General features: G+C 40.9%; 2 protein-coding genes across 2 annotated transcripts; one reads left to right on the forward strand and one right to left on the reverse strand.

The window, feature by feature from the left end:
* Positions 1-2,236: 2,236 nt before the first annotated feature.
* LOC120801380 (GRIP and coiled-coil domain-containing protein 2) lies at positions 2,237-24,125 on the reverse strand. The gene is made up of 24 exons (XM_040148309.1): positions 23,927-24,125; positions 23,223-23,285; positions 23,011-23,095; positions 22,830-22,909; positions 22,600-22,704; positions 21,951-22,449; positions 19,599-21,448; positions 18,829-18,892; positions 18,559-18,659; positions 18,088-18,186; positions 17,243-17,362; positions 16,041-16,205; positions 15,673-15,777; positions 14,428-14,590; positions 13,753-13,853; positions 13,430-13,507; positions 13,114-13,251; positions 11,161-11,282; positions 10,169-10,345; positions 9,628-9,836; positions 7,822-8,049; positions 7,332-7,471; positions 4,660-4,861; positions 2,237-4,045 (listed from the first exon to the last, which is right to left on the reverse strand). Exons 1-24 carry the CDS (start codon positions 23,930-23,932, stop codon positions 3,972-3,974), a joined length of 4,974 nt encoding a protein of 1,657 aa, XP_040004243.1. The 5' UTR covers positions 23,933-24,125; the 3' UTR covers positions 2,237-3,971.
* tmem223 (transmembrane protein 223) lies at positions 5,553-6,710 on the forward strand. The gene has a single exon (XM_040148310.1). The coding sequence runs from the start codon at positions 5,751-5,753 to the stop codon at positions 6,576-6,578; it is 828 nt and encodes a 275-aa protein (XP_040004244.1). The 5' UTR covers positions 5,553-5,750; the 3' UTR covers positions 6,579-6,710.
* Positions 24,126-25,033: the final 908 nt, after the last annotated feature.

Raw genomic sequence — 25,033 nt, forward strand, 5'->3', positions numbered from 1 at the left:
CGCAGGCAGCGGGATATCGCACGTCCGCTTCTCCCTCTCAAAATAAAACCACTCCGCTGACCATTGGAAACGTGTCGATTTCGTCGCAAAGTAAATACAAACAAATGGAAATAAAACACTTAGAAAACAAATGCAATGGAAACGTCGACACTTCCATAAATATTTTTGAAAATCTGCATCATACATCACATGCGATTCTTCAAAGCTGCTTCAGTGGATCAATGTTTACAAAACACGTTAAAAAAATAAAATCAAAAAAAGGGATATGACATCTAACAAATCGAACAAATATTCTGTATGTGTTATTGGCACAAATATGTTTAAGTGTCATTTTATAGATTTTAAATAATGACTGCTTGTTTTGGTTTCGTATCTCTTCAACGAGCTGCCATTGTACACAGATTTGCTCACAAGCACCTTAATCTATAATATACAATGTATGTATATCTACAAAAGTCAGGTTGGCTACTCAGTTTTGAACTATGTCAACACATAAGTGCTTCTGCCTATAGGGGTTTTTTTTCACAGAAGAAAATCTGATATGTCACAGTAAGAAAAGCACAGGTGTAAAATAAATAAAATAAATCAGAGCTGCTTCAGTTTCAGGGTCCTGGTATTGTGCGTGTCCGATCACTGTCACTCTTACCGGGACGCTTGAAAAGAATACAGCCCTTGTTAATGTTGCTACTAACACCTATGCTCTTAATATCAAATACTGGCTATGAAAAAGAGCTTCTTTTTCTCAGTGCTTTTTTTTAGTTAGTAGATGTTAGGGATATTAAAACTGTTAATTGTAAAAAAAAAAAAAAAAAAAAAGGCTGGTTTCATGATTTTTAATGCCACTAATTTTGTTTTACATATCACACATCTCCATGTGGCAATTATTTACAGCTGGATGATTCGATTTTTAAGAAGAGCTGAGGCAACCAGAGATGGATTGGGTCCAACATGTTCCGGGAGGAGGTGTGCAGACACTATGAACCAGTAACCCGTCCATGAGAGGGCTAACCGAGAGAGAGAGACACACACACACACACACACACACACACACACACACACACACACACACACACACACACACACTCAGATCAAGGAGACTAATCTGTGCTTTTACTTTGAAAACCAACGGATCCATTCACTGTTTTTATTGTGTATCCCAGGCAGCTTCTCACCCAGTCTACGAGCTCCCACCACTGGAGAATTACAATTTAGGTTCCAAAGCCAGAAACCTGCCAAACTCAGCGCCAGATGTGCTTTTGGATCAACTCATGAAACGTGTGCGATGAGACTGACGCTTCTGCTGCTGCCCCTGCATTCCCTGTAGTCCTCCAATCATGTACTTTTGAAACATCTGTCCGAGATGTATGGAAAGTCTTAACTTTTCATCGTGGATGCTATACAGAAGTTCAACATGGCGGGTGGGCGCCACGAAGAAAGCTGTCCCTGACCTAGAACTTCACTTTAGATAGTGAGTTTTTTTTTAAAGCCATCCACAGTTTTTTTTTTTTTTTTACAGACACACTTAATGGAAAGAAGGTGTCACTATTACTACTGTGCAAGAAAATAAGAGGAAAAGAACATATGATGAAACTAAGAGCTAAGAAATTTTCAAGGAGATTTGCATCACAAAACTGCAAAGTGTTAACGATAGTGTTGCTCTCCAGGGAGGTGAGAGCATAATAACATGTTTACCTTTCCCTCCAGATAGGGCAGCTATTATTTGTTGTTTCCTCCCGACTGCGTCATGATACCCGAAACACATTTATTTCCTTAAAAGGAAAGCCCCTGCACCCCCTTCCTTCCTTCCTTCCTTCAAGAGGGATGACGACTTTCATAGTGACAAGAGAAACTCAGGATAAGAAACACACGACTGATGCATCCGATCACACTGCAGTCTGAGACTGAGGTTGAGAAACCTGATGCCTCCCTAACGGAGATGTCCAGCAGTAAAAACGAGAATTTACAAATCTGAAGACATGGAGGGGGGATATGAAAACACTTGTGTTTTTATGTTTATCTTGCAGCCCCTCCTGGTAAACATCTGAAAAACGTATGCCTCTAGTGCTCTAGCACCATGGACATTCTCATCCAAAAATAAAATTCAGATTTTGATCTTTTTAAAAGAAACATCTGGCTAACGATGCTTTTCAAGACTTGCAGATGCAACGTTTAAAGTCGAAGAGCATTATGATTAATGAATAAGCAAGGCAAAGTAATCGGAAACATTCTCATCCATCTTGATTTTATTTTTCTTTACAGTTAGAAATAAACCAGAAAAAACACAGAGATTTCTCTGAAATAAGTTGTTGCCTCATGAAAAGTTCTCAGCAGAAACTTCAGTACTAAGTGTTAACCAGCGAACTAGTTCATATACGGTACATGCTGTGTCGCTCTTCTACAGATAATATGTTATAATTCCTGTAATCTCTTACAGCCTCTGCTGACATTAACCACGATAAATATAAAAGCCTCGGATAAAAATACATTCACTCACGCTGAAGGAATCCCAAAAAAAGAAAAAAAAACAAAAGCTGCAATCGGAATGAGAAAACGAACAAGCCAATCATCTTCATCATCGGTAGGACTTGAGCAAAAATGTATTCGTGTAATGGAAAAGTGTGTGGGTATGTGTTTTTGGGGAAGGGGGACTTCTGTGCAGCATTATGTGCCCCCCCCCCCAATCTCAACAGGGAGGTCAGATGTCACAGAAATGGAAACCATGAAAATAATGGTTTGTTGTGGTGGTTATTATTTATAACCAAACAGTAGCAACAAATTACAGAGAAACCAAAACAAAATTCCAAACCATCCATCACTACAGGATATGATTAACCACAACTCAATGAATGAAAAATTTAACTGCTTCTCATTTCAGATTTGAGGCAATGGTGAACAAGTGCTAAATCAGTCAGAAAAAGTGAAAATATACTATATATGATACTATATGATAATATTCTGTCAGTCATTTTGGTTAGGTGAACCTGATAATGTAAGATATGCACTTCTTTGTATCTGAGGTGATTTGATGATAGACACACTGAAAAGACTTAAATGGACCACACCAGTGGTTTAGTATGCTCTAGATAGTTAATTAAATCAAATATTCTGCTGATTGTTTTCTAAAGCACATTGCAATAAAAGTTACTTAATCTCTTTGTTTTTACCTCGCAGACAACGAGTAACGCTGATGTACTGAGCAAGTTTCGTGTTGATTTTCATACTACAAAGAATAGTAGTGAAAACACATTCAAAAGTCTTTAACACCTAAGTATGCCCTTAAAATCAGTTGAAAGAAATATAAAGAATGTGTGTTATTTGTACCAAAAGAGCTAAAACACTAGTAGAGTCCTTGAAGTTTACTTCGCTACCTAGTACAAGCCCATTAGAAGTGTGAGCTAAATCTTCTTTCAAAGTAATCAAACATCTGAATATCATATTCACATGATGCCATTAACTACAGTTACCCTTGATTAACTCCTCCCCCTTCATTTGTGCAGATCATATGTATTATACAATGTTGTTCTTACAACATGATATACCTGATGTGTTGTATCCATTCACAATATTCTCATTGTGATAATGATGCTTTATAATGCCTTATGAGCTCCACTTCGAGGAAGTGTAACCATGTCCAGTAAATGTTATAAATACAGGTACATGTCAATAGTGCGAATATGGAAGACAGAACTATGTCACAGTTAACATTCATTAGTAAGAAGACTAATGTACCTATTGCACTGCTAGTCCAATCAATACTCATCTCAAATGTTTTGGTTTCACCTCTATCCCGTCCCTTCCGCCATTCTATTGTGTCCCAAAAAATATGTAAATGCCCCAGTTAATCTCCCAGTCATTTGCTACCGTTCTGAATGTACAGCATTACTGCTTTGTTCAGGTTTTCACAGAAAAAGGCCAGTAACATCTTGGCATTGTGCTCCCAGTGTTTTTGCTGAGTTGCTTGATCATCAAGTCTATCTGATTCCAGACCAGCTGTGTAGATAGGAGGTCCAGCCTGAGCCCCGAGACCCGGACCCCTCCTCCTCACCTACACAAAAGAGAGCCAAGAACACCTGGTTAGAAATTATGGAGGCTAAATACAATGGCACGTCAAGAACCTGGAGATCAAAATTAACAAAAAGAATTTTGTTTGAATTAACCAGAATTAGGTGTATGGGTTTATAAAAGTTATTGCATAGTTAACAACTAATTTATTGGGAGTTTGAGTCCTTGTGTGCAGAGGTGCTGTGTGTGAACATTGTTGTATTGTGACTGTGTGACACATTGTGATGATGTATGATAATTGGTTTGATGCTGAGTTGCCTAATACTGTAGCGGTTAACAAATTCCACCAGCTAGGCTGTGTGGTCATTTTAACTTACAATATAACCAAGGAGAACCAATATCACTTGACAGTATTGGGTTGACAAATTCTGAGTTTATAAGCAGTTCGGTCAGTGCTCAGGTTGCTGGCATATTTTTAACCAGTACTGATATATTTTTTGTGTGTATTTTAGTTTATATGTTACATGATAAACCTTTTTAACAATGTGACAGTGCTCTTTTTTGGGCACATTTGGGTGCAAGGCACAGGCTCTGTAGTGAGATGCAAAGCAGTATGTTTCAATGTTACAGATGCTGCTCACATAGTACGTACTGTACCTTGCGCAATGGCAGCCAGTTTGCTTTTCTCCTCTGGACTGAGCTGCAGCATGGTGTGAATAACTGGCAGGAGCGCCTGCCTCTCGCTGCCAGATCGCAGGAAGATGAACTGCAGCAGCACGTTCTTCAGATACTCCAGGTTGGCCCCGCTCTTCTCCCTCTCCTGGTTTCGCTCTAGACGACGCACTTCACTCTTCAACAACTAGCAGATGAAAAATATCAGCAAATTGAAATTAAAAAAAAAAAACCCTTAGATTTGACTAAGTTCCTGCATCTAACATTGTTAGCTTCCCAAAATCTGCACATCTCTTATTAGTGTAGACAAGATATATTTTTTTGATCAATAGGCCTTTTTCACAGCAGACATTTTACTTGTCATAACAGCTAAGACACAGGTGAAACTAATTATATCAAAGTGGGTTCTGTGACATGTTATTGAGCAAGCCTGTACAATGCAAGGGCTCTGGAACTGGCAAAAATAAATGGTACACACTTATTGTTAAGGTTATTAATTAAACACGTCCTTTTCCTACTGTGCAATGTCAAAAGAGGTATCTGCTGTAAAAAAAAAGAAAAGGGAAGCAATAGGCTAATGTCAGGATAGGTGAGTTGACACAAGGAAAACTGAAATTAATTATTTTATAAAGAGGAAACAAGGTAGAGTAAGTTTCCCTTGGTTTGTCAAACAATGACACTGAAAATAACAATGTTTTCTTTACCATTACAAAACAAGCTCGAATTTCTTAGTATATCATGTAAACCGGTTGTTTGTTATTAGATTAAACAATATATTCCTTCATAGTCATAAAAAAAATCTGAATTTGAAAGGTAAATGGGTTTTTTTTTGGTTGTACAGATATCGCGTTAGTCCTATAGACGGGCGATAAGCAATTTTGATCCCCGCTACTTTCCGTAGTGTAGGAGCGTACGTCACAAATAACAAGTATGGCGGCGTACCCTGGGACAGAACCGTCGGGTGTATTGGGAGAGACACATTAAAAGGCTGGTTATGACAACGATTTCTGAACGTATACTGTTGTCGTCTGTCAAGTAGGTGTGAGAAACTCAAAACCATTTTAACACAGTGAAAGATGGGATTAGAGCGTCTGCTGTGCGGGGCGCTGGAGTTTTACTCCAGACAGTTTCGACTCGTTAACATTCAGCCCAAAGTCAGAGTCTTTCGAAACTCGTCCATGTCGGCACAGACCTCACCGAGCAGCGGCCTTTCCAACTGGGTTACATGTATTTCGGGACTGTGCAGTAGGACATTCGTCCACACAAGGTGCCGCGGTGCCGCTCACAGACCGCTGGCAGACCGCCGCAGCCTCTCCACCTCCTCCCAGCCCTCCAGAGATGTCACTCTATTCGAGCACGACAGGACCGGCTTCTTCCGCCTCCTCTCGGTCTTCTGCGGCGGACAGTTTATCTTCTGGACGTACCTGGCTCACTTCGCATACACCGGGCTCAGAAACACAGGGGGCGCTACAGAGGAGGGGAAAGCCGAGGCGTCCAAAGCCGCCACCACCACCACCACCGGCCTGGCTGGGATGTGGAGTTTTGAGATGAACCTGGGGTCAGACACCTGGAGGTACGGCTTTACGCTGGGATGCCTCGCAATAGGAGCAGGGATAGTCGGGCTCGGAAATCTGTTTTGCCGTCGCTCTGTAAGCCAGGTGGTTTTACATCAAGGGGGGAGGATGGTGACACTCTGCACCCAGTCACCTTTGGGACCAGGCCAAGGCCGGAGAATAACAGTCCCACTGTCCGAGGTAGCCTGTCACGTTCACAGACAGCAGTCCCCCTCATTCATCCCCCTCAGGGTCAAAGGACACAAGTTCTACTTTCTCTTGGACAAAGAAGGGAGGCTGAACAACGCTAGGCTGTTTGATATCACTGTTGGGGCATACCGGCAAGTTTAAGTTGGGGTTTCCGAAACTCTGTTGAGCACCAGAAACCAATGGTCAACAGATCTGACTTTACATAACTACGGCATGCCAGTTTCTGTTTGATTGTTTGTCTACACTTAAATAAAATCTACAAGATCCAGAGTATAGACCTGTTTGGTTTCATTTATGCCTAGTATAACATGACATTTGTATTCTGTTAACACTGTTCAGAGCTGAAACAATTAAATCGATGTACAAAAATTAATCTGGAGCCATTTGGACAAACACTTAATTCATCATTCATCAAGCAGAAATGTCCAACAATCTCTGAATCCAGTTTCCCAATTGTAAGGATTTGCTGGGTTTCTTGTCTTAGTCGATATATAATTGAATATCTCAGGTTTGGACTGTTGGTTGCTCTAAAGAAGTCACATTAGGTGGCAGTAAATTGTGAACAATATTTCTCACCTCTTTCTGACATTATGTAGACTAAATGATTAATTGAGAAAATAATCAGCAGATGATAATTGCTAATGATAATTAAAATAATTGTTAGTTGCAGCCCAAACATTGTCAGAATGAAAATGTTTGAGAGGGATGTTCAAATTATATTTATGAAATCCTTTATCATATTTAAAATTAATTAGAATGAGCAGTGTTTAATCTGAAACAAAATTAATCAAGTTAAATTAAGTGTTTGAACAAACTGTTTTGAAAGTTAACTGATTAACGTCTCTTTACTTTCTGCATGTGCGTGTGTGTGTGTGTGTGTGTACATATACATACAGTGATCTGCTCCATGAGAACAGCATTGGTGGCCTCAGTTTCATGCAGCAGGCCGTTCATATGCTCCATGCTGCGGGTGGCTGTGGTCAGCTTCTGACTGAGCTCTTCCTTGGTAGGCTCCACCGTCCACACAAATGGCTCTGGGGAGGAAACCAAACACACAAATGAGTAAAGACCGTGATATGAGAAGTTCATGGGCACAGGAGCCAAGTGTGTGCCTCATTTAATAATGTCTTATTTTTTTACGTAAAGTGGATGATCACATGAATCACAGAATAAGCATCTATCATAAATAAATTAATGTACTGAGTGTTTTTAATAATGCTCACGGACTACTATCATGCTGCTACAAAAATAGATAAAGATAGATAGATATTTTCATTCCTTGACCCAAACAGGATGACTATTGTTTTTGATTGCCATGTTTGGGTCACAGATTGCTTTTATAAACTGAATTAATGTTATGGTGCACCTTTGCTGTTAAACACACCTTGTTTGGGATCCGGAGACGTGAGAAGCTGCTCCAGAGAAGGTAGGGGTGTAAGTGCAGGAGAGGGGCTCTCACTCTCAGTTGTCTCCATACCCTCACCCTCTTCCCTGGCCATAGACTGAAGGTCATGGATGGCCACTAGTCCCAGCCCTGCCTGGTTTACATCTGTGTTTCTGCGCTGAAGGTCTGATGCCAGAGGCTTACGGCTGGACTGGACCAACACTACACCTAAGAGAGGGTGTAAGGTTAGTAGAAGAACAAAATTTTGTCATTCATTTTTAGGCGATTGGTACATACATTAAAAAGTAGAGCACGAGAATAACAACAGAAAATTACATTTAAAAATACAGTTATTGTAAGTTAAGGGTGGGTTACAGACAATGGCATTACTTTTAAAACTGGATAAAGTTACAGTTTATCTTCCAATTTAATGAATAATGTGCTCATTGTATCAAGCTCTGAATGCAGTAACCATCATGGCTTCACCATGAAGTGCTTTTATGCACTCAGAGAAGAAGTCAATCATGTCAAAGAAATGTTAAGGCGACTTAAATTATAGCTCTGGACTATTCATGCGTACACAGTATGAACAATCCTTTTCCATGAATTCCTGCTTAATTTCCCACCAAGCTGTGAGTCAGTGTCGTACTTCATTGTGACATGAGGGGGCACCAGACGCACTCTGGTGTTAGCCAGCCCAGCTGGCATAAACAATGCCAGCAAGTGTGAAGGGAAGGGTGAGAGGGAAGGATTGGACGCTTGAGAGAGTGGGTGGACAAAAAAAGAAGATGGTGATTAATGAACCCAAAACTGAACCAAGAGGCCAGAGTCTTAACTAGTCCCCTCACCTTCCCACCTCCAGTCTCGTACTCTACTCCCTCTCCCCATGCAACTGAGTGAGATTTCCAAGACGATCGAAGTCCTGCTACATGCATATGTCAATTTTTTTTGTGAGTGTGAATTCATTAGAGTTCAACTAGCCTCTGTAGTCTGATCGGGGCTCAGCAATAAATTTTGTTGATTTATAACTTTTTTTTTTTTTTTTAATGAGAACAGTAAAAACTGTGCAGAGGCCAGCAGTTTTATGCCCCGCCTGTCCGACAGGGCCGGTGAAGCACACTGATGTTGAACCCTTCTGCATTTTAACTGCCACTAAATTGCAATATAGTGGTAAAAAGGCTCAAATATGACTGTCAATAAAGGCTGATACTGGCCCTATATATAGGACTAATCCTGGTGTGCATTTGTGAGCCACTAATGATGAGTCTCTCCAGATGCCACAGTGAGCTGTTTGCCGCACTGAGAGGCGGGAAACTGTGCTGAGGGAGCCTCACCAACACCTGGCCGTGCTGAAGTGACAGAGAAGAAAGACTCATGCGCACATGCACTTGCCGTTCCCAGTCATTACTGTGTATGTATTTGCTGTTTGAGTCCAGAGGGCAGCTGTGTGGGAGGTGATGAATGAGGTTCCCAGTGCTGTTCCACTGACAAACACACCAAGACCCCCTTCCTCTGCTATCTCTCCCATCATTCCTCTCATAGAACAAGAGAGTAAAAATGATAGAAAACTTCAACACTCAACTCAACACATGATGCTTTGATAGATCTCTTCATATGATACCACTCATTCACTCCTTGTGCCTATTGCTGTATATTTGAGCTGCAGTTACTTTTTTGATTGTTTAGTAATATAACAGATGCATGGGTGACCTCAAACTTTTCGACTGCAACTTCATGTACAGATTCAGGCACTCACTGCCTGATAAAGTTGAATGGGTCAAGTCTACAATTCGCCTGCGTTCTTACTGCTCTGGCTCTGCAGGTTGAAGAGTTGCTCCTCAACACGGGTCAGCTGGCTTTGCAGGGTCTCCACAGTGGTTCGGTGGTCATCCTGCAGCTTCCTCAGCTGCTCCCTGTATGTCTGGCGCTGGGTCTCCACCTGAGACGACAGGTCAGCCTGAGCCTGGGACAGGTCCGACCGCAGTGCCACGTTTTCCGACTGCACCGACAGTATCCTGGAGGCGGAGACAGAGTGAGGGGAAATAAAGGAAGAGTTTAGAGACTGTCCATATAGTAGAGAATGATCAGTTATGGCATACAAAAAGGAAGGACAGAGGAGTGACAGCTGTTTGCCAGGCCTAATCAGGCGTACCCAGCATGAGTGCCTATGTCTCATGATTGCAAAATCACATCTGAGGAGGAAAAGTCAGACTTAAAAGAAAAACAGAAAAAGGATATATGGCGCGTGAGAAACACACAGTATGTCAACAGCATGGTAGTATGGTAAATTCCAGACAAGACAGGGTCAGATAACAACAAAAACAAACCTTAAGCCAAGCCAGCTCACCTCTCGCGGAGCTCTGCCTCTTTGCTAACAGTTTCCTGGAGGATTTTATTGTGTCTCTCCAGAAGAGTGTCGTGTTCAGTCTGGAGCTGCTGGAGCTCTGCTGCGCTGCTCTGGAGACGCTGCTGGCTTTCTGCCAGCCTGGACATCAGCTGTTCTACCTGGGAGGACAGCTGCTCCCTGCCGGACACACGTCGCATCCATTACATTCATATCACTCACACCACTAAATTAGTCTTCACTTTAATATGGTTCGTTGAGATTGTACCGGCAGTTTAATTACATTAATCTTCAAATTCTTTCTCATGTGATATGTCCTGTTTTTTGCCAGCGTCTGTACATACAGTATCTTAGTGAAAGACCAAGCCATGGTATCACACCTGATCCCAGCATTGATATTGCAAATGGCTTTTACTCGTGTTACACAATATACAACAGATAGAAAGTAATCATTTCTTTGTTTGGTTTAAAAATTACTAGAAATGCAGTTTTTTGGTTTAGTTTTAAAATATTTATTACCGTATCTATTACCTTTTCTTACACTATTAGCTATTAATTGAACCTGCATTAGGTACTTGCCTGGCTGTGTATCTTTCAATAGGTTCTGATGTTTTTCACAGCCAAAAATTAATTAATGCAGCTTTCAGGGTGTTTGAGGGTGCCATACTGGGTAACCAGTGTCCGAAAAGCAGCCTTACATATAAACAGTCTTCCCAATTTAGAACAGTTGCAGCAGCACAATGTCAGGGTTAAAATTCCTCCACTGTCCACTCACTATGAATGTGAACACCCTCAAATTAGAGCTGAGAGTCAGCATTTTACCTTCTGATTTGGTTTTATTTCAAATCCAATGTGCTGGTGTGCAGAGCCAATGTCACTCTCCTCTGTAGATTATACTCACTGAACACTAACAGGACGCAATCCACAGCTTTGCTTTCTGTTTGCCTCCCTGCCTCTTCCTTTGTGTGCAACTGTCATAAAGGTGTTGTCCTTACCTCTCTAGTTTGCCAGAGTCTCCTTCACTCTGAGCAGTGGTTTTGCTCTTCTGCTGTTTGAGCACATTGTGAACTCGCACCTTGTAACTCTCAAACTCGCCTGTTGTTGCCACAAACTCAGCCTGGATTCAACACAAAGATTATGGAGAGATATACAGTAAATAACACATCAAACGCAGACTGTAGATTAAACTTTTCGGCTCTCTCAAACAAGGAAATAAAACTGCAAGGAGTTTGACTGACTATGAGAGATGAACAGATTTGTGGTTGCCAATTATGTTGGACAGTTCATTAAAAATACTAGAGATTTGCCTCATTTCATGGTCATGGTCTTATATATTACTCAGCCTCACTCTCAAGGACTTGGTATTTTTTGACTGGTACAGAAAACAACTGGTAAACTGGTAACTTCATTTTCTCACTCATGATGTTTCAAATAGTGCATTATCAACTCACTTGGTGATATCCCCTTTATCATATTTTCTCAAATTGCTCTCTTTCACTCTGCTGCACTCAAACTCACTGACCTTGCATAATGTAACCCTCTCTGGAAAAACACCATTAGGTAAATGTCTCAGGTGAATAAAAACGTAATGCCAATTTCAGTAAGAAAACACTGTTTGTGTCACTTGTGCTTCAGCTTGGGTTTGAAATTGCTCAAATATGGTCAAAGGCTCAGTCATCTTTTACTGAATGTGCATTTCTAATCGTTTCAGCCATCCTTCCCACATATTAATATTCATCGTTCACAAACCTCTTTTTAATGACAGCTGGTTTGAACCATGTAGCACGCACTCGCACACCGATCAAATAAAAAAAATAAAATATGAGGCTTCTTTTAACAAGGCGATGAGAGAGGACAGGAAGGAGATGAGGGAAAGATGAAAAGCTGCAAAGGCAAATAATAAAAGTTCTAATGCAAGAATACAGAGGAAAAAAGAAAGATGTGTGAGAGGAAAAGAAGAATGGAGAACAGAGAGTAAATTGCTCTACATAGACTCTCACTGATATAAATGGGCAGGACAAATTATATGAAAACCTTCTCAGTTTGACACAGGTCAACAGCATCACAAACTACAGCCTCCAAAATGACCATAAAGTTAAATTAACAAATCTCAAGGATGGTTGGAAAATGTGGCCTTCACAGTGAGTGGAAGAAAAAGAGATGTTAGTAGAAATGTAGGCTAAGACTAAGCTATTTTTAATCACCAGTTATAGATGTTAGCGAGCAGTGAAAATGATAGCTAAATCACGTTCTGAAAGTTAATTAGAGCTATTTACCAGAAATGCATAGTTGTTGGGCAGTGACTTTTAATGTGTGTGCTTTTTTTTTTTAAATTGTCCTATAAACAATATGAGCAGTTTGCTTATTGCTGTTTGGCTTAATTGATATAAATCCTCCTGCAGTTTGACAATAGTCTGTGTTGCAGCTCCTCAAATATTTGATCATTTTCTCAACCTCATGCTCTGTATGACACCACAGTAATGCTGAAAAAGGTAGTTGATTAATCGATTAGTTGTTTGACAGAAAATTAATCGACAAAAACAATTGTGATAATTGATTGTTTAAGTCATCCATCAAACAAAAACATCCACTGGTTTCAGCTTTCAAACAGGAGAATTCGCTACTTCATCTGTTTTATATTACTGTAAAAGAAATACCACAGGATTTCGGACTGTTGGTCACATGAAAAGGAATTACAATTTGTCATTTTGGACACTTGGAACTTCGTTTTCACATATTTTGATATTGCAGCCTTCGGTTACATTCATCAAAGTTGGAAGTATCTCATACAGCTTCAGCATCTCAAAAGTTACTGCTGGTCTTTTTGTAATGCATTCACTCTTACATATTTGTGTTGGAGCTGTTTGAGTGTATATGAACTCTATGTTGATGGACAACTTAAACCTGAACAAACCATCTAAAAAATGTAAAGCTCAATGTGTGGGTACCTTAGCGGCGTCTCTCTCCTGCTGCAGGCTGTTGATGCGTTGCTGCAGGGAGCTGCTGGTTCTTTGTTGCTGTTCCAACGCAGACCTCAGCTGCTCCTGCAGACGATGGCACTCCGCCATCAGCTCGCACACCTCGATCTAATCATATAAACACACACACACACACAAACACACACACACACACACACACACACACACACACACACAGACTTTAATATGTGACTTGTGTATGGCCAAAATGTTGATTTTTAAATTCTATATTTTATCAATAGGGACAGCAGGGAGAGGTTTTGCTGAGTAGTGCTGCCTGTGTTACCTTGGAGCTTTCTAGCTGCTGTTGGTTAGCCTCCAGCTCTCCTTTCAGAGAAGCCTGCAGCATCATGAGGGAGCTCTCCTGCACACACACGGACACACAAAGTGAGACACGCCGAGTGAAAATTTAAACACACACACCTGCATACGCAAACACGTCAACACACACAAATGACTAACGATTCCCAACGTCTTCAAGGCCCTCTCCACAATCGTACCACACATGGTTACATAACACTATTTACATTCATCAGGCAGTGACACACAGTAATAGGAAATCCAGCAGGACACACTTACAAACACACACGCACTCTCACACAAACAGACCTGTTTCTTGGCATCAGCCAAGTCCTTCTTGGTCTTCACCAGCAGCTGTTTCATCTTGGAGGTCTTCTCCTCCCCCTGGTCCAGCTGGGACTTCAAAACCTCTGTAGACACATACAGATGCATAGGCACATGTTCACACACGCATACACAGACACACACATGAAATAGTTTTAGTGCAATTCATACTGTAGGCTTTTTATTGGAGGACATTTTTCAGTATTTTGACTTCATTATACAGCTTGACAGTGTGGAGCATCAGGAAACATGGAGAGAGAGAGAGAGAAGGAGGGAAATTACACGAAACGGTGGTTCCATCTGAGGACCCTGCAGTTACATTGTAGACAGCAAATCATTAGGGCTCAGTAGGAATAATGGATGTTTACCATCAGTGAATGCAGACTTGTGTTCCTTAAACCTGCAGTATACATTACTTTGTCATTAATGTAGAACTGAACAGTAACTGCATGGGTTAGGTTTTAGGTCTCATCAACCAACAAAAAAAGAAGAAAAATTTATGTGGAATCATGCTGTGATACAACAGTGTGATTAAAGCTGCCATGTTTTTATTATTACGCAATTTCATAAATAATCATACAGTGCAAAATAAAAGAAATTGTATGTGGTATGAATCTGTTTGTCAGCAAGTGAGTGTAAATGTGAACCTATCATCCATACCGATTTCCTGCTTGAGTGTGTCCTCTTTCTGTGTGAATGTGTTTATCTGGGTCTTTAACTCCTCAGCACACTCATCTCTCTCTGAGAGTTTGGCGTTCAGTTCTTTCACCAGACGCTCGTAGTCAGCCATTTCCATGTCCAGCAGTGAGTTCTGCTGCGCCTCCTAGGGGCAGAGTCAACATACTACATCATTACAGCGATCAAAGCTAAAACATCATCTCCCTGTCAGTCATTCATCTCAAATTTTTTAGGGGGGAAAAAAAAGATTCGGTTTAGAATTAGAGCTCATTTTCAATAAATGACTTTATATTATCTAAATTTAAGTTACAAGGTTATGCTGCATACAATACATTGTTAGAATTTTTAACACTTTAAAATATACAGAGCATAATCCACTGTAAAATTTGCTGTTCTACCTAACAAAGATATTCTTAAATAAGACACTTGGATACAACAATACAATTGTGACATGTTTTCATGATATCTTTGTCTGTGATTGTGTGTGTGACTGGTGAGAACCTTGCAAGGCATGTAGTAGTACTTACAGGGATTTAGGACCTGACCTTTTAAATTCTTGAAACATTAAATAATTACAATTCCAGACACAGTAAAATATTTTCCTATGTGGTAAACTTTATGCAAGGGTTTTGGGTTTTTTTTGCATATTTGACCCTTTTCTTACTTAATTCAAAGTTTATATATATTTTTTGTACGTATTTAATTCCAGTGAATTTTACAGTTAAAAATGACTATCACCATGTATTTACTGGTATAATTAAGTGCTAACAATAATCTAATAACTTTGATCAACTTAAACATACTATATTTACAGTATATCGTTATCACTGCTCTTAAATAAAAAAAACTTTCTGGGATCTTTGCAAAAGAATGAATAGTGCCCAGTGTATTATTATCTATTATTCTCTCTCTTATTTCTTTACTCTCAAAAATCACTATCAGTATCAAGCTCAAAAATAACATGTTTATTGGGCTGTACTAACAATGTGGACACATGACAAAGTCAGTCCTCCTGGCAGCTTTTGTGTACACTGCTGTACGATGTAGGTCTCCACTAATGGAAAAGCGACAGCAGCTCCTGTGCTGTGGGCTACAATTGCTCTCTTTCTCTCTGAGAGTTGCTGCTGTGGCTGCAGGCCGGCCATCACCAGTCCAGCAGCTTGGCTGGACAGGCCCTTTGAGACCGGCTAGTGTCTGAGAAGGATTTGTGTGTTTGTGTGTGTGTACCTTGCGTAGCTGCTCCAGCTCCTGGGCAGTCTGCTGAGACTCCCGCTGCTGCTTGCGGAGCTGGCCTGTCAGCTCTTCTACCTCCTTCATGGCAGATGACAAGTCCTGCAGAGTCAAGCAAACACAGAGTGGGGGTTGGTTAGCCATAAGATTACTTTATATTCTGTAGGCTTCATATAATGAAATTAATGAATTATGACATGAAGATATTTAAGTATTTGTAAAAGACACTGAACCAGGTTTGTCCGGTTCTGCACATTTTTCTATTAAAAGATTGGCTAAAATAGAAAACAGGGAGCAGAGGCTGGAGTGACCGCCGGCCAGTACACCAGTAAAAGAGAGTGTCCATGTCTCCGTATTTTTTCTACCTTGATCTTCTGTTCTTTCATAGCTCTTTCAGCCAGCAGGTCTTTGTCCAGACTGGCTGACTGTCTTTGCAGCTCCTGGTTCTGGGCCTCCAGCTGCCTCACTGTGCTCCTAATGGTATCCATACAAGCCAGCAGGTCCTCTTTCTCACTGCTCAGTGTCTCCTTCTGCAAAAGCATAAATACTCCAGATTACTGTTTCTGTCAGGTTACAAATATATATCTTGAAAATGACTACTTCACAGGAGTCACCAATACAGAGGATGTGATCTAATGATAATGTGTGAAATGAATAAAGGGTGAGATCCATACAGATGGCCAGTTTTTATTAGTTGTTAGCTAAAATGCTATTTTTATTTAGCTGTGATTTATTTTACAAAATCAGTTCTGGTGAATTGACTGAGTTAAGTACAGTTAAGTATTACTGTTTTCTGTACGGGTCTTTTACAATCCCACTGGACACAAAAAGGGTGGGTGTCACACTGAAAAAGGTTGTTTTACTTAAATCTTAAAATGCAACCATTTACAGATGCAAGGTAAATGCACCACACCTGCAAATGCACCAAATCTCAATGAACACACATGACACATCTGAAAGTCATTCATGCAAATTTGACAGCGGCAGGCTCTGTGGGCTTTCTCTGCAAAGAACACTGAACCAGCAGCAGCAGCAGCAGCAGCAGCCAACACCTCCCATCATCTGTCAGACAAAAACTGAAACTATGATCGGTAAACAGAGATGTCAGGATGTAGTCTGAGATCCCTGACTAACTTCTAGTCTGCCTGCCTCCCCTGAGACCCATGAGCGCACAAAAGAATAAACCTGTGTCTCAGAAAATGGTGTTGCACTAGAATGCAGCAGATGGAAGCTCCGCTCCATTTACCTGCCTGTTGTTCTTTCATTGGAAAGAGACAGTTATGAGCTTGGGGAGAGGAGTATATATAAACACTATTTCTCCCTAGCTCACCCAGTCACATCTGATGGGCTATATGTGGGTGCGGGGCTGTCAAGCATGGCTGGGTAAAGTGTTGCTGGCTAAAATGACTCACTGTAAATCAGATGAAAACTGAGTTATGCCAGAAGTATTGCAGAGATGTATTGCTGGACAAAGTGGCACTGCTTAGATTTATTGGTGGTTGAGAGCACTTTGTGTGTTGGTTAGTGGTAATGTGTGTGTGTGTGTGTGTGATTTAGTGTGTGTTACCTGTGTGACAGCACTGCTGAGTCGTTTGGTCAGCTCCGCAATCTGTCTCTCTGCCGCTTCCACCTTCTCTCTCTCCTTATCCAGTTGCTCTGTTTGCCTGTCGTAATCTATCTGCAGGTTCTACAAACACACATACACACATACTCATTCATTACTGGAAGCCGGTTGAACAGATCAGTGAAGGTAAACACTATGCATCTCAAATCAGCTGCATTTGGATTTGAGTATGGGACAAAACTCTCATTAGACACAACAGAGTGCTTTCTTCTGTAATGGAGTCATAAAGCTCAGTGCAGTCTGGGGGCTGTTTATGGAGACCACTGGGAGTGACTTCACACATAAAGTCTCCTTTGAAGAGCGCATCCTTCCACTTGCCAATTAGTAACATATTAAGAATGCATAAAATTAATCAAATGTTTAATGATCAAAACTGTCAGTTATATTTTGGGTAAAGTTATAATTGTGCTTTTATTTTGACGAAAATCGAATCATTTATGTTGCCATCAGACAGAGTGACATGTGATACACCCAGATGCTGGAAGTTCTGCCACTTTAAATCAACCACAACAACAAATTAGACCAAGACACAGCATAAATATTGAACTGTGTTGTTGACGTTCTGGCATGTCAAACACGAAGCAATATTGATTCCATTTTGTCTTTACTGGTGCTCTATTACGGAATCTATCTACAGTCCACATAATTACTTACTTTCAAATTTGCATCCCTATTACATGATATGTTAAATTACACTTAACTTTTGGTTAGATGCTTTCGTAAAAGACAAAGTAGCAGAACTTAATCAGGATATTCTGGTAGTCTTTCGATCCCACACAGTCTCCTACCTTGTAGCCTTCAGCACCGTGGATGATATCTTTCATGGAGCTGTTCACTTTCTCCCTCTCTGCTTTCAGTGATTCTACTTCCTCCTTGAGGGTTGCAACCTGGAAAAAAAAAAAAATAGAATAAATTGTGGATACAGCTGTGTACAATCACTAATCTGAGCACTGAGGAGAAATTTTATGTATAATTTATAGTTATCTTGTGTTCTGAATATGAAACTCTACTTTCTGATACTATTCACTTCATAACGAGTAGAGTTTTAAAGTATTTTAAGTTAGAATTCACATTAGAATTCTTGCAACTTAGACCATAATTTTATACTGTATTTCTTTGTTTCCTGCTTATTGTTTAACTACTGTGACAAGAAATTTCCTGTTTATTTACTATATCATGGTCCAAGATTATATTCATGTTGGTAAATAAACGATAACAAACTAACATTTACAGTTTAGAAATGTCATTCTTCACTCTACCTCTTTCTTACTGATGTCCAGCTCCTTCTTTGCTTTGACAGCAACCGCCTTGATCTTGTTCATCTTCTCGTCCTTTTCTTTGTTTTCTTTCTCCAGGGACCCTGAGGGGAGCAGAAGTTCTGAATTATATTCTGAGATTAAAATGTATCATTTCTTATCTGCTCCAACAAGCCGCCAAACTAAAGGACCACATATTTCGTAAAGTAAAATGTGCAGTTTGAGATATTAGTTTATTCTACTCTTTTACATGGGCAAGTGTCACCTCCATACCTATTTTCTTTGTGGTCTCATTTGCTACATTTTCCTCAGAGGAAGCAGACTGGGCAGCAGACTCCTGTGAGTGTGACAGAGGAAAAACAGAGAAAGTAGGAAAGTGCAGAGAAAAGAAAAGAAAAAAACAACACTCCAATTACATGTTAATCACCACTGTTTTATAAAGGAAGTATTGTTTTTTTTATTTCGAAGCTGCCCACAGTCATATTTTTGCTAATATTCAACATCTTTATTGTTTTCATGAGAGAAAAATTTCCCCCCAAAATTGAAATGATGTTTATTTTTATTCAGAATTCCAGTACTGTTAGGGTACTACAAGTAACATTTAAATTCTCTGTCATTTGATTTATATTATTTTGTCAGTAAATCAAGACAGCAGTTTAGTCTACAAAACTACAAAAAAAAAAAAAAAAAAATTATGCCAAATACCTGCCCAGAAGTTGCCCACTGGAGTCCAAGGGGAAGAAAAACAAGCATTTCTTCACCTTTATCAAGCTACTTGCTAAATGACTAAAAGCAACTATTAGCATTTGGAAAAAAAATCTCATTTAGGCAATTCCGAAAGGTGGTATCAGAAAAAGACAACACTACAGACAGAAATGCACCATGATTGACTGTTGTGGCTGCATGATAATGTCTCATCAGGCAGTTAAGACAAAATATGGTCTATCAAAATGAATTATTTTGAATATTTAGCTGAGATTATGATCGGTGATTAGAATGACACGATTCTTAGATGAACCTGACACATCAGGAGCTCCACTCACCTGGAGAGCAGCCATCTCGCTCCTCAACTGAGATATGAGTGAGTCTTTCTCCGTCAGCTGTTCTCTGTATTCTCTTCTCTCTTTCTCCATAGTCTCCATTTCCCCTTTCTCCTTCTCTTCTTTCTCTTCAGTCATCAGAGAAATTTGAGCCTGCAGTTTCTGGTTCTCCTCACTAATCTTCTCACTGACTGACTTCATATCCAGCAGGTCTTTTTGCAGCCCTTCGGTATCCTTCACCACCTCCTCCAGGTTGTTTCTCAACATGTTCCTCTCCTGTTCCAGATCTTTGATGTGGGCCTGTAGCTCCTTTTGTGCCTCCTCTATTCTTCTCTCCCCTTGAGCCTCTTCAAGACTACTCCTCAAAAGATCTCTCTCTTTTTCCAGCTCATCTACGCGTGCTCTGAGCTCCTCAGCCTTCTCGGTACAATTTTTGACAACTTCATTCTGATTTCCTTCCAGAGCCCTGATGGTGGTGCGGACCTGCTCTGCCTCCTCTGCCACTGAGTTCAGCTTGACCTCTAGGTGATGCTTTTCAGACGTCTCCTGCTCCAGCTGAACCTCCAGGGCGGCCAGCTTGGAGCCCAATAGCTCCCTCTCTTCCTGGGCTTTGGCAAGCCCCGAGGATGCCTCTTCCAGTTTCTGATGGAGGTCAGCGTTTTCTGTGGAGAGCTCTTTGATAGTCAGCCCTAAAGCTGAAACTGTCTCCTGCCTTCGTTCTAACTCCTCTTTCAGGAGCTCTTCTATCTTTTCCCTCTCTTTTTTCAGATGTTGCAGTTCATCCTCCTTCTCTTTTTTCAAGCCTTTCAGCTCCTTTTCCTTCTCTCCTCTCAGCAAAACTGCCTCTTTCTCTTTCTCTTCCAGCAGCCTCTCAAATTCTTTTGCTCTCTCATCGTTCAGCTTTTGCGTTTCCTCTTCCCGCATCTGAAGTAGGGATCGTATTTTGTCTCGCTCTTCAGTCAGTGTGTTGACCATCTCTTTAAGGTCCTTAATCATCTTTTCGTTCATTTGCATTTGGGAGAGGATCTCCTCATTCTGCGGGGTTAGCTCCTCCACAGATTGCTTCAGCTCACAGGCTAAAGTTGTTTGTTCGTCTACAGATGCCTGGAGTTTCTGGTCCTCACTTCGGGAACCTTCAGGCATGAGCTTCTGGTCTGTCATATTCTCCGTCCGAGTGTTTTCCTCCTCTGTAACCTCTTTGAGCCGAACCAACAGTCCATCTCTCTCATGGCTGAGTTGTTCGAGCTTGTCTTGGAGTTCTCGTACAGTATTAGCCCCTTGCTCCTTCATGGCTCTGTACTGAAGAACAAAATCTTTCGTCTTCTCACCCAGTTCTGTCTCCACACCTTGTAGTATGTCCCTCATGTGTTGACATTCAGCCTGGGCAGAGTCTCTGTCTCTGGTCAAGGCCTCACACTGGTCCCTCAGCTTCTGGTTCAGCTTCTGCTGCTCCTCTGGGTTCACTGCTGACTCTTTGGTGTCTCCTTGGCCCTCTTCTTGGTCAGGATCAAGGGTCACTACAGGGTCAGTGGGGGGACTTTCCCTGCCCATCTGGAGCTCATTGATTTTGAACTCCAGCTCTTCTCTCTCCATCTGGAACTCCTCCTTGGCCCTCTCCAGCTCTGCCTCCAACTCGATCTTCACATTACTGAGCAGGGTGAGCTCATCCTGTAACATGGTATTCTGGGCTTGAAGGTCTTCCAAAGCTGCTCTCAGTCTGCCGGTCTCTGTCTCCTCTCCATCACCATGGCTGGAGTCGCCCTGACTTAAGCCAGACAGCTCCAGCATTTTGGCGATACCTGAACCACGGGCAGGTTCCTCATCTTCCTCTTGCACATCCTGCAGATAGCTATCTGGAAAAAAAGAAGAGTCACGTTAATTTAAAAAGTCATTCTGACTTTCATCTAAACAATTACGTTATGCAATGGACAGAAGTATGGACATAGCATGTTGGTGCTGAGCTACCAGCCTAATTTACAGCAAGCAATAAATTAGCCCTCCTTTAATATGGCTTATTCAATCGAGAAAACTTGTCATCAAAAGGTAATGATGCTCTTAAATATTTCTAACATATAGAGATGGTTTTACTACCTCTTTGGTGTCAAATATAAAGAAATAACATGACGGTTTAGTGGACATTTTTTTATAAAAAATCTGGTGACAAAATATTTTGTAGTTTACATAGTTAATTTAAAAAAAACAATATAAAGTAATCATTAAGAAAATAACTTAATTCACATTGTGTTTTTGCTTCAACAAGTGAAACTGCCTACTTGAAACTGTGATGGGCCTTCACTGTAACAAAAACAGTAGTTGATGTTCTCATCTCTGTCTTTAAATTAAGTGCTGCTGTACCTTTGAGAGCGAGCTGCTCCGTCAGCTCCTCGTGGAGCAACAGGAGACGCTCCCTCTCGATCTCAAAGTCCTCCTCCAGAGCCCTCATTTCCTCCTCGTGCTGCAGACTCTTCTGAGCCAGCTCCTCCCTCAGGTTCTCCACCTCCTGCTGGGCCTCTGTCAACTCCCTTTGGTGGCTCTCCTGTAGCTCAGCAGTCTCCTGGGATTTTATCTCTTGGATCGCTTCCAGTTCAGCTCGAATTGTTTGCAGCTGGACTTCTAAGCAACAGCGGACTTCTTCGGCGCTCTCTTTAGCACTGGCGTGTTCAGCTTGGCGCTCCCTCTCTCTCTCCCTCTCCCTGTCACTCTCTTCTCGCTCTTTCAGTAATTTCTGGAAATAAGTCACTTCCTCTTGATGTTTATTGTTAGATTCTTCAATACTGCTCTCTAGGGTCTTGATCTGCCTTTGGTGGTCTTCTATTAGATGGTCAAGCTGTCCTTGCAGCACCGCTAGATCATCCTGCACAAAGTAGCAGTCGGGCACATGTCATAAAAATCCTGTTTCATTATGAACATACATCCATCAATGAAGAGAATTTACAATCTACTTGAATATACCATATTTCATAGAATGCAAAACTGGATCTTCTTTGCTGTTGTTTTTTTTCACCTTGGCTTGCTGCTTAGTCCTTTCTAGATCTTTACGAGACAGTGTAAGGCTTTGTTGAGTTTCTGCCTTCTCCAGCAGTAAGGCATCCATCCTCTCAGTCAGCTCCTACAGTATTACAGACACACCCATATGTTTCAGATGATGCAGTATGAAAATGAAGTACAGCATGTTAACATACTGTATGAATATTTATAGTAGACACATGATGAGATGCTGCCCTACAAACAAACCTGTATCAGTGTGGAGTCATCAGGACTGCTGTTACTGATTTTGGATTGCTGTTTGAAGGATTCAACTTCTTTTTCCAAATCTGATAAAAGAAACAACATCATGTCACACACTTGTACACTATGGGCCCACAAAGCCACAGAATCAAACACAAATACAACCTTTAACAGAATTTATAGCTACCTGCACACCTGCTCTTCATCTTCTGCATGGCAGCCATCTGCTTCTTGGCAAACTTGATGAGGTCATCTTTGGACAGCGTGTCCAGCTGAGAATACAATGTTAAGAAAGAAGAGGAGCTTTAAACCAGACAACAGCACAATTTTTCTTGATTGCCTTTTTGAGCAACAATGTTTAAAATATGGATGGGTGTAGTGCTTTTTGAAGTGCAGTACCTTTGACTTGGCTGCACCTGCAGGAGATGGAGCCGCAGACTCTCCTCCGGTACCACCAGGGTCCTGTTTCAGCGAAGGGATCAACAACAAACGACAAATGTACCTGTTAAAAGCTAAAGGAATATTAAATCTGTCAGGTTTGCTATATAACCTGGCCGTTTTGCTCGACTTCAGAAATGCTCAATAAAAGACCGGTTTCACAGTCAGCACAGTGTTTTCCTTTTGAAAAATCTTAAATTTAATGTTGCTCGGTTTGTCGACAAAGGTGTATTGTTGATAGGACATGTTCTAAAATAGGAGCCACGTTTCAGTTCAGCGTGGCAGAGGAGAGCAATGTCAGCCACTCCGGAAAGCTTACTTTGTGAAATACGGTAATGCGGCATGGTTGTTACATGCCTGTTGTACCAGAAGACATTAGAGTTAACGCTTCGGAGTGTTGTCATGATCTGTCGTTATTCACCGTGTTTAAATGGTTTGGGATGAAGTTCGGTTGGAAAACAGCACATGATTTAACCTGCTGCGGGCTGGAAGGGCTACTTGTGCTGTTTCAAAGTCCCTTCACAATTAAACGTGAGTGGCTTTGCGCCGCTATTACAAACGGCAGAACATTAGATTACATCGTTAGCTAACTTGTAGATGCTAGCAGCATACGCTTTACTAAATTGTGGCTGGCTAAAGCTAACCCCTCGACAATGAAAATTTACCTCCATCTCAGTCGTTCAGCTGTTTAGCAGTGTAGCTGCTTCTCAGTCTTCTGTCAAGCCCAGAGGGACTAACAGCTAACTTGACCGGACAGAGTCACAGTGATATCTAAGATTATTTCCGATTCCTTGGCGATTTAACACGAAAACATCCCCTATGTTTTGGTTTGGAGTTAACAGGATAAAGCAGCGACCTGCTTCCGCAATCGTCAACCAAGTGACGTCAGTGTATTTTACGTCACAAATTAAACAGGATGCTTATCCAGGTTATTCAAAATCAACACCCCCTTTTTGGCTTTATTTCTTTGACGGTCTTTTGCAGATTCTACCCATGTGAATTGTGCACAGCATATCTGAATTTACTTGTCAGATACAAATATGTCTTTTTTTTTTTTTTTTTACTGCGGAAATGAAAAATACTGATAACACACTTCAGAATAAAATCTAACTGACACCGTTTTGACACCTGCTGGTCCCCAGGCACTAACTAACTAACAAACAATGGTCTTAAACCACTATTGCAGAGATGCAATGTATCTGGCCACCTACAGCGGAGGCAAAAATATCATTAACACAGTGAGTGACCTGCACCTCCAGCATGTATCGTAAACGACTGAGTAAAGAAGGGGTCAAATTAAGACCCTCAAAAGAGACAGAGAGATGTCCAAGCGAGATTCAAATATAGAAGAGAGAAGGATAAATACAAAACATAGTGGCCTATAGCCTCAGTGCATATTAGCTGGGGCCTACTTTAAATATGCTGTTCACAGAATTCAGTATTATATAGATAAGTAAAATTTCACGTGATTGCATGCTCTGACATCTGTTTTATAAAAGTACATTATATGTGTGAATCACCATCACAAAGAGGAGAGTTAGCTGGGAGAGGAAATTGCCCCTAAATTAAATGCTAACATTTAAAATATAAATTGTAACATTTTCTTTTTTCACAGATTGTTTTGTATTTAATACCTCTTGTGGCCTATATAGCTTCTAATCAACCAGTTATGTCCTCGAGATAGTGTAATATCTGCGTGTTCTATTAGGAAGAAGCATCTAGCCAAGGAATAATGTCATGGAATATTGTTTAATCCAAGGGGCTGTTATTGT

The sequence above is a fragment of the Xiphias gladius genome, chromosome 16, assembly GCF_016859285.1.
Source record: "Xiphias gladius isolate SHS-SW01 ecotype Sanya breed wild chromosome 16, ASM1685928v1, whole genome shotgun sequence".
In the NCBI taxonomy this organism is placed as follows: Eukaryota; Metazoa; Chordata; class Actinopteri; order Istiophoriformes; family Xiphiidae; genus Xiphias; species Xiphias gladius.

Coding starts and splice junctions, on each gene's coding strand:
- tmem223 (XM_040148310.1), top strand. CDS start 5,751: ATGGGATTAGAGCGTCTGCTGTGCGGGGCGCTGGAGTTTTACTCCAGA.
- LOC120801380 (XM_040148309.1), bottom strand. Junction 22,705..22,829: donor ATGACTCCACACTGATACAG/GTTTGTTTGTAG, acceptor GTAATACTGTAG/GAGCTGACTGAGAGGATGGA. Junction 10,346..11,160: donor GACTCTGGCAAACTAGAGAG/GTAAGGACAACA, acceptor TGTGTCCGGCAG/GGAGCAGCTGTCCTCCCAGG.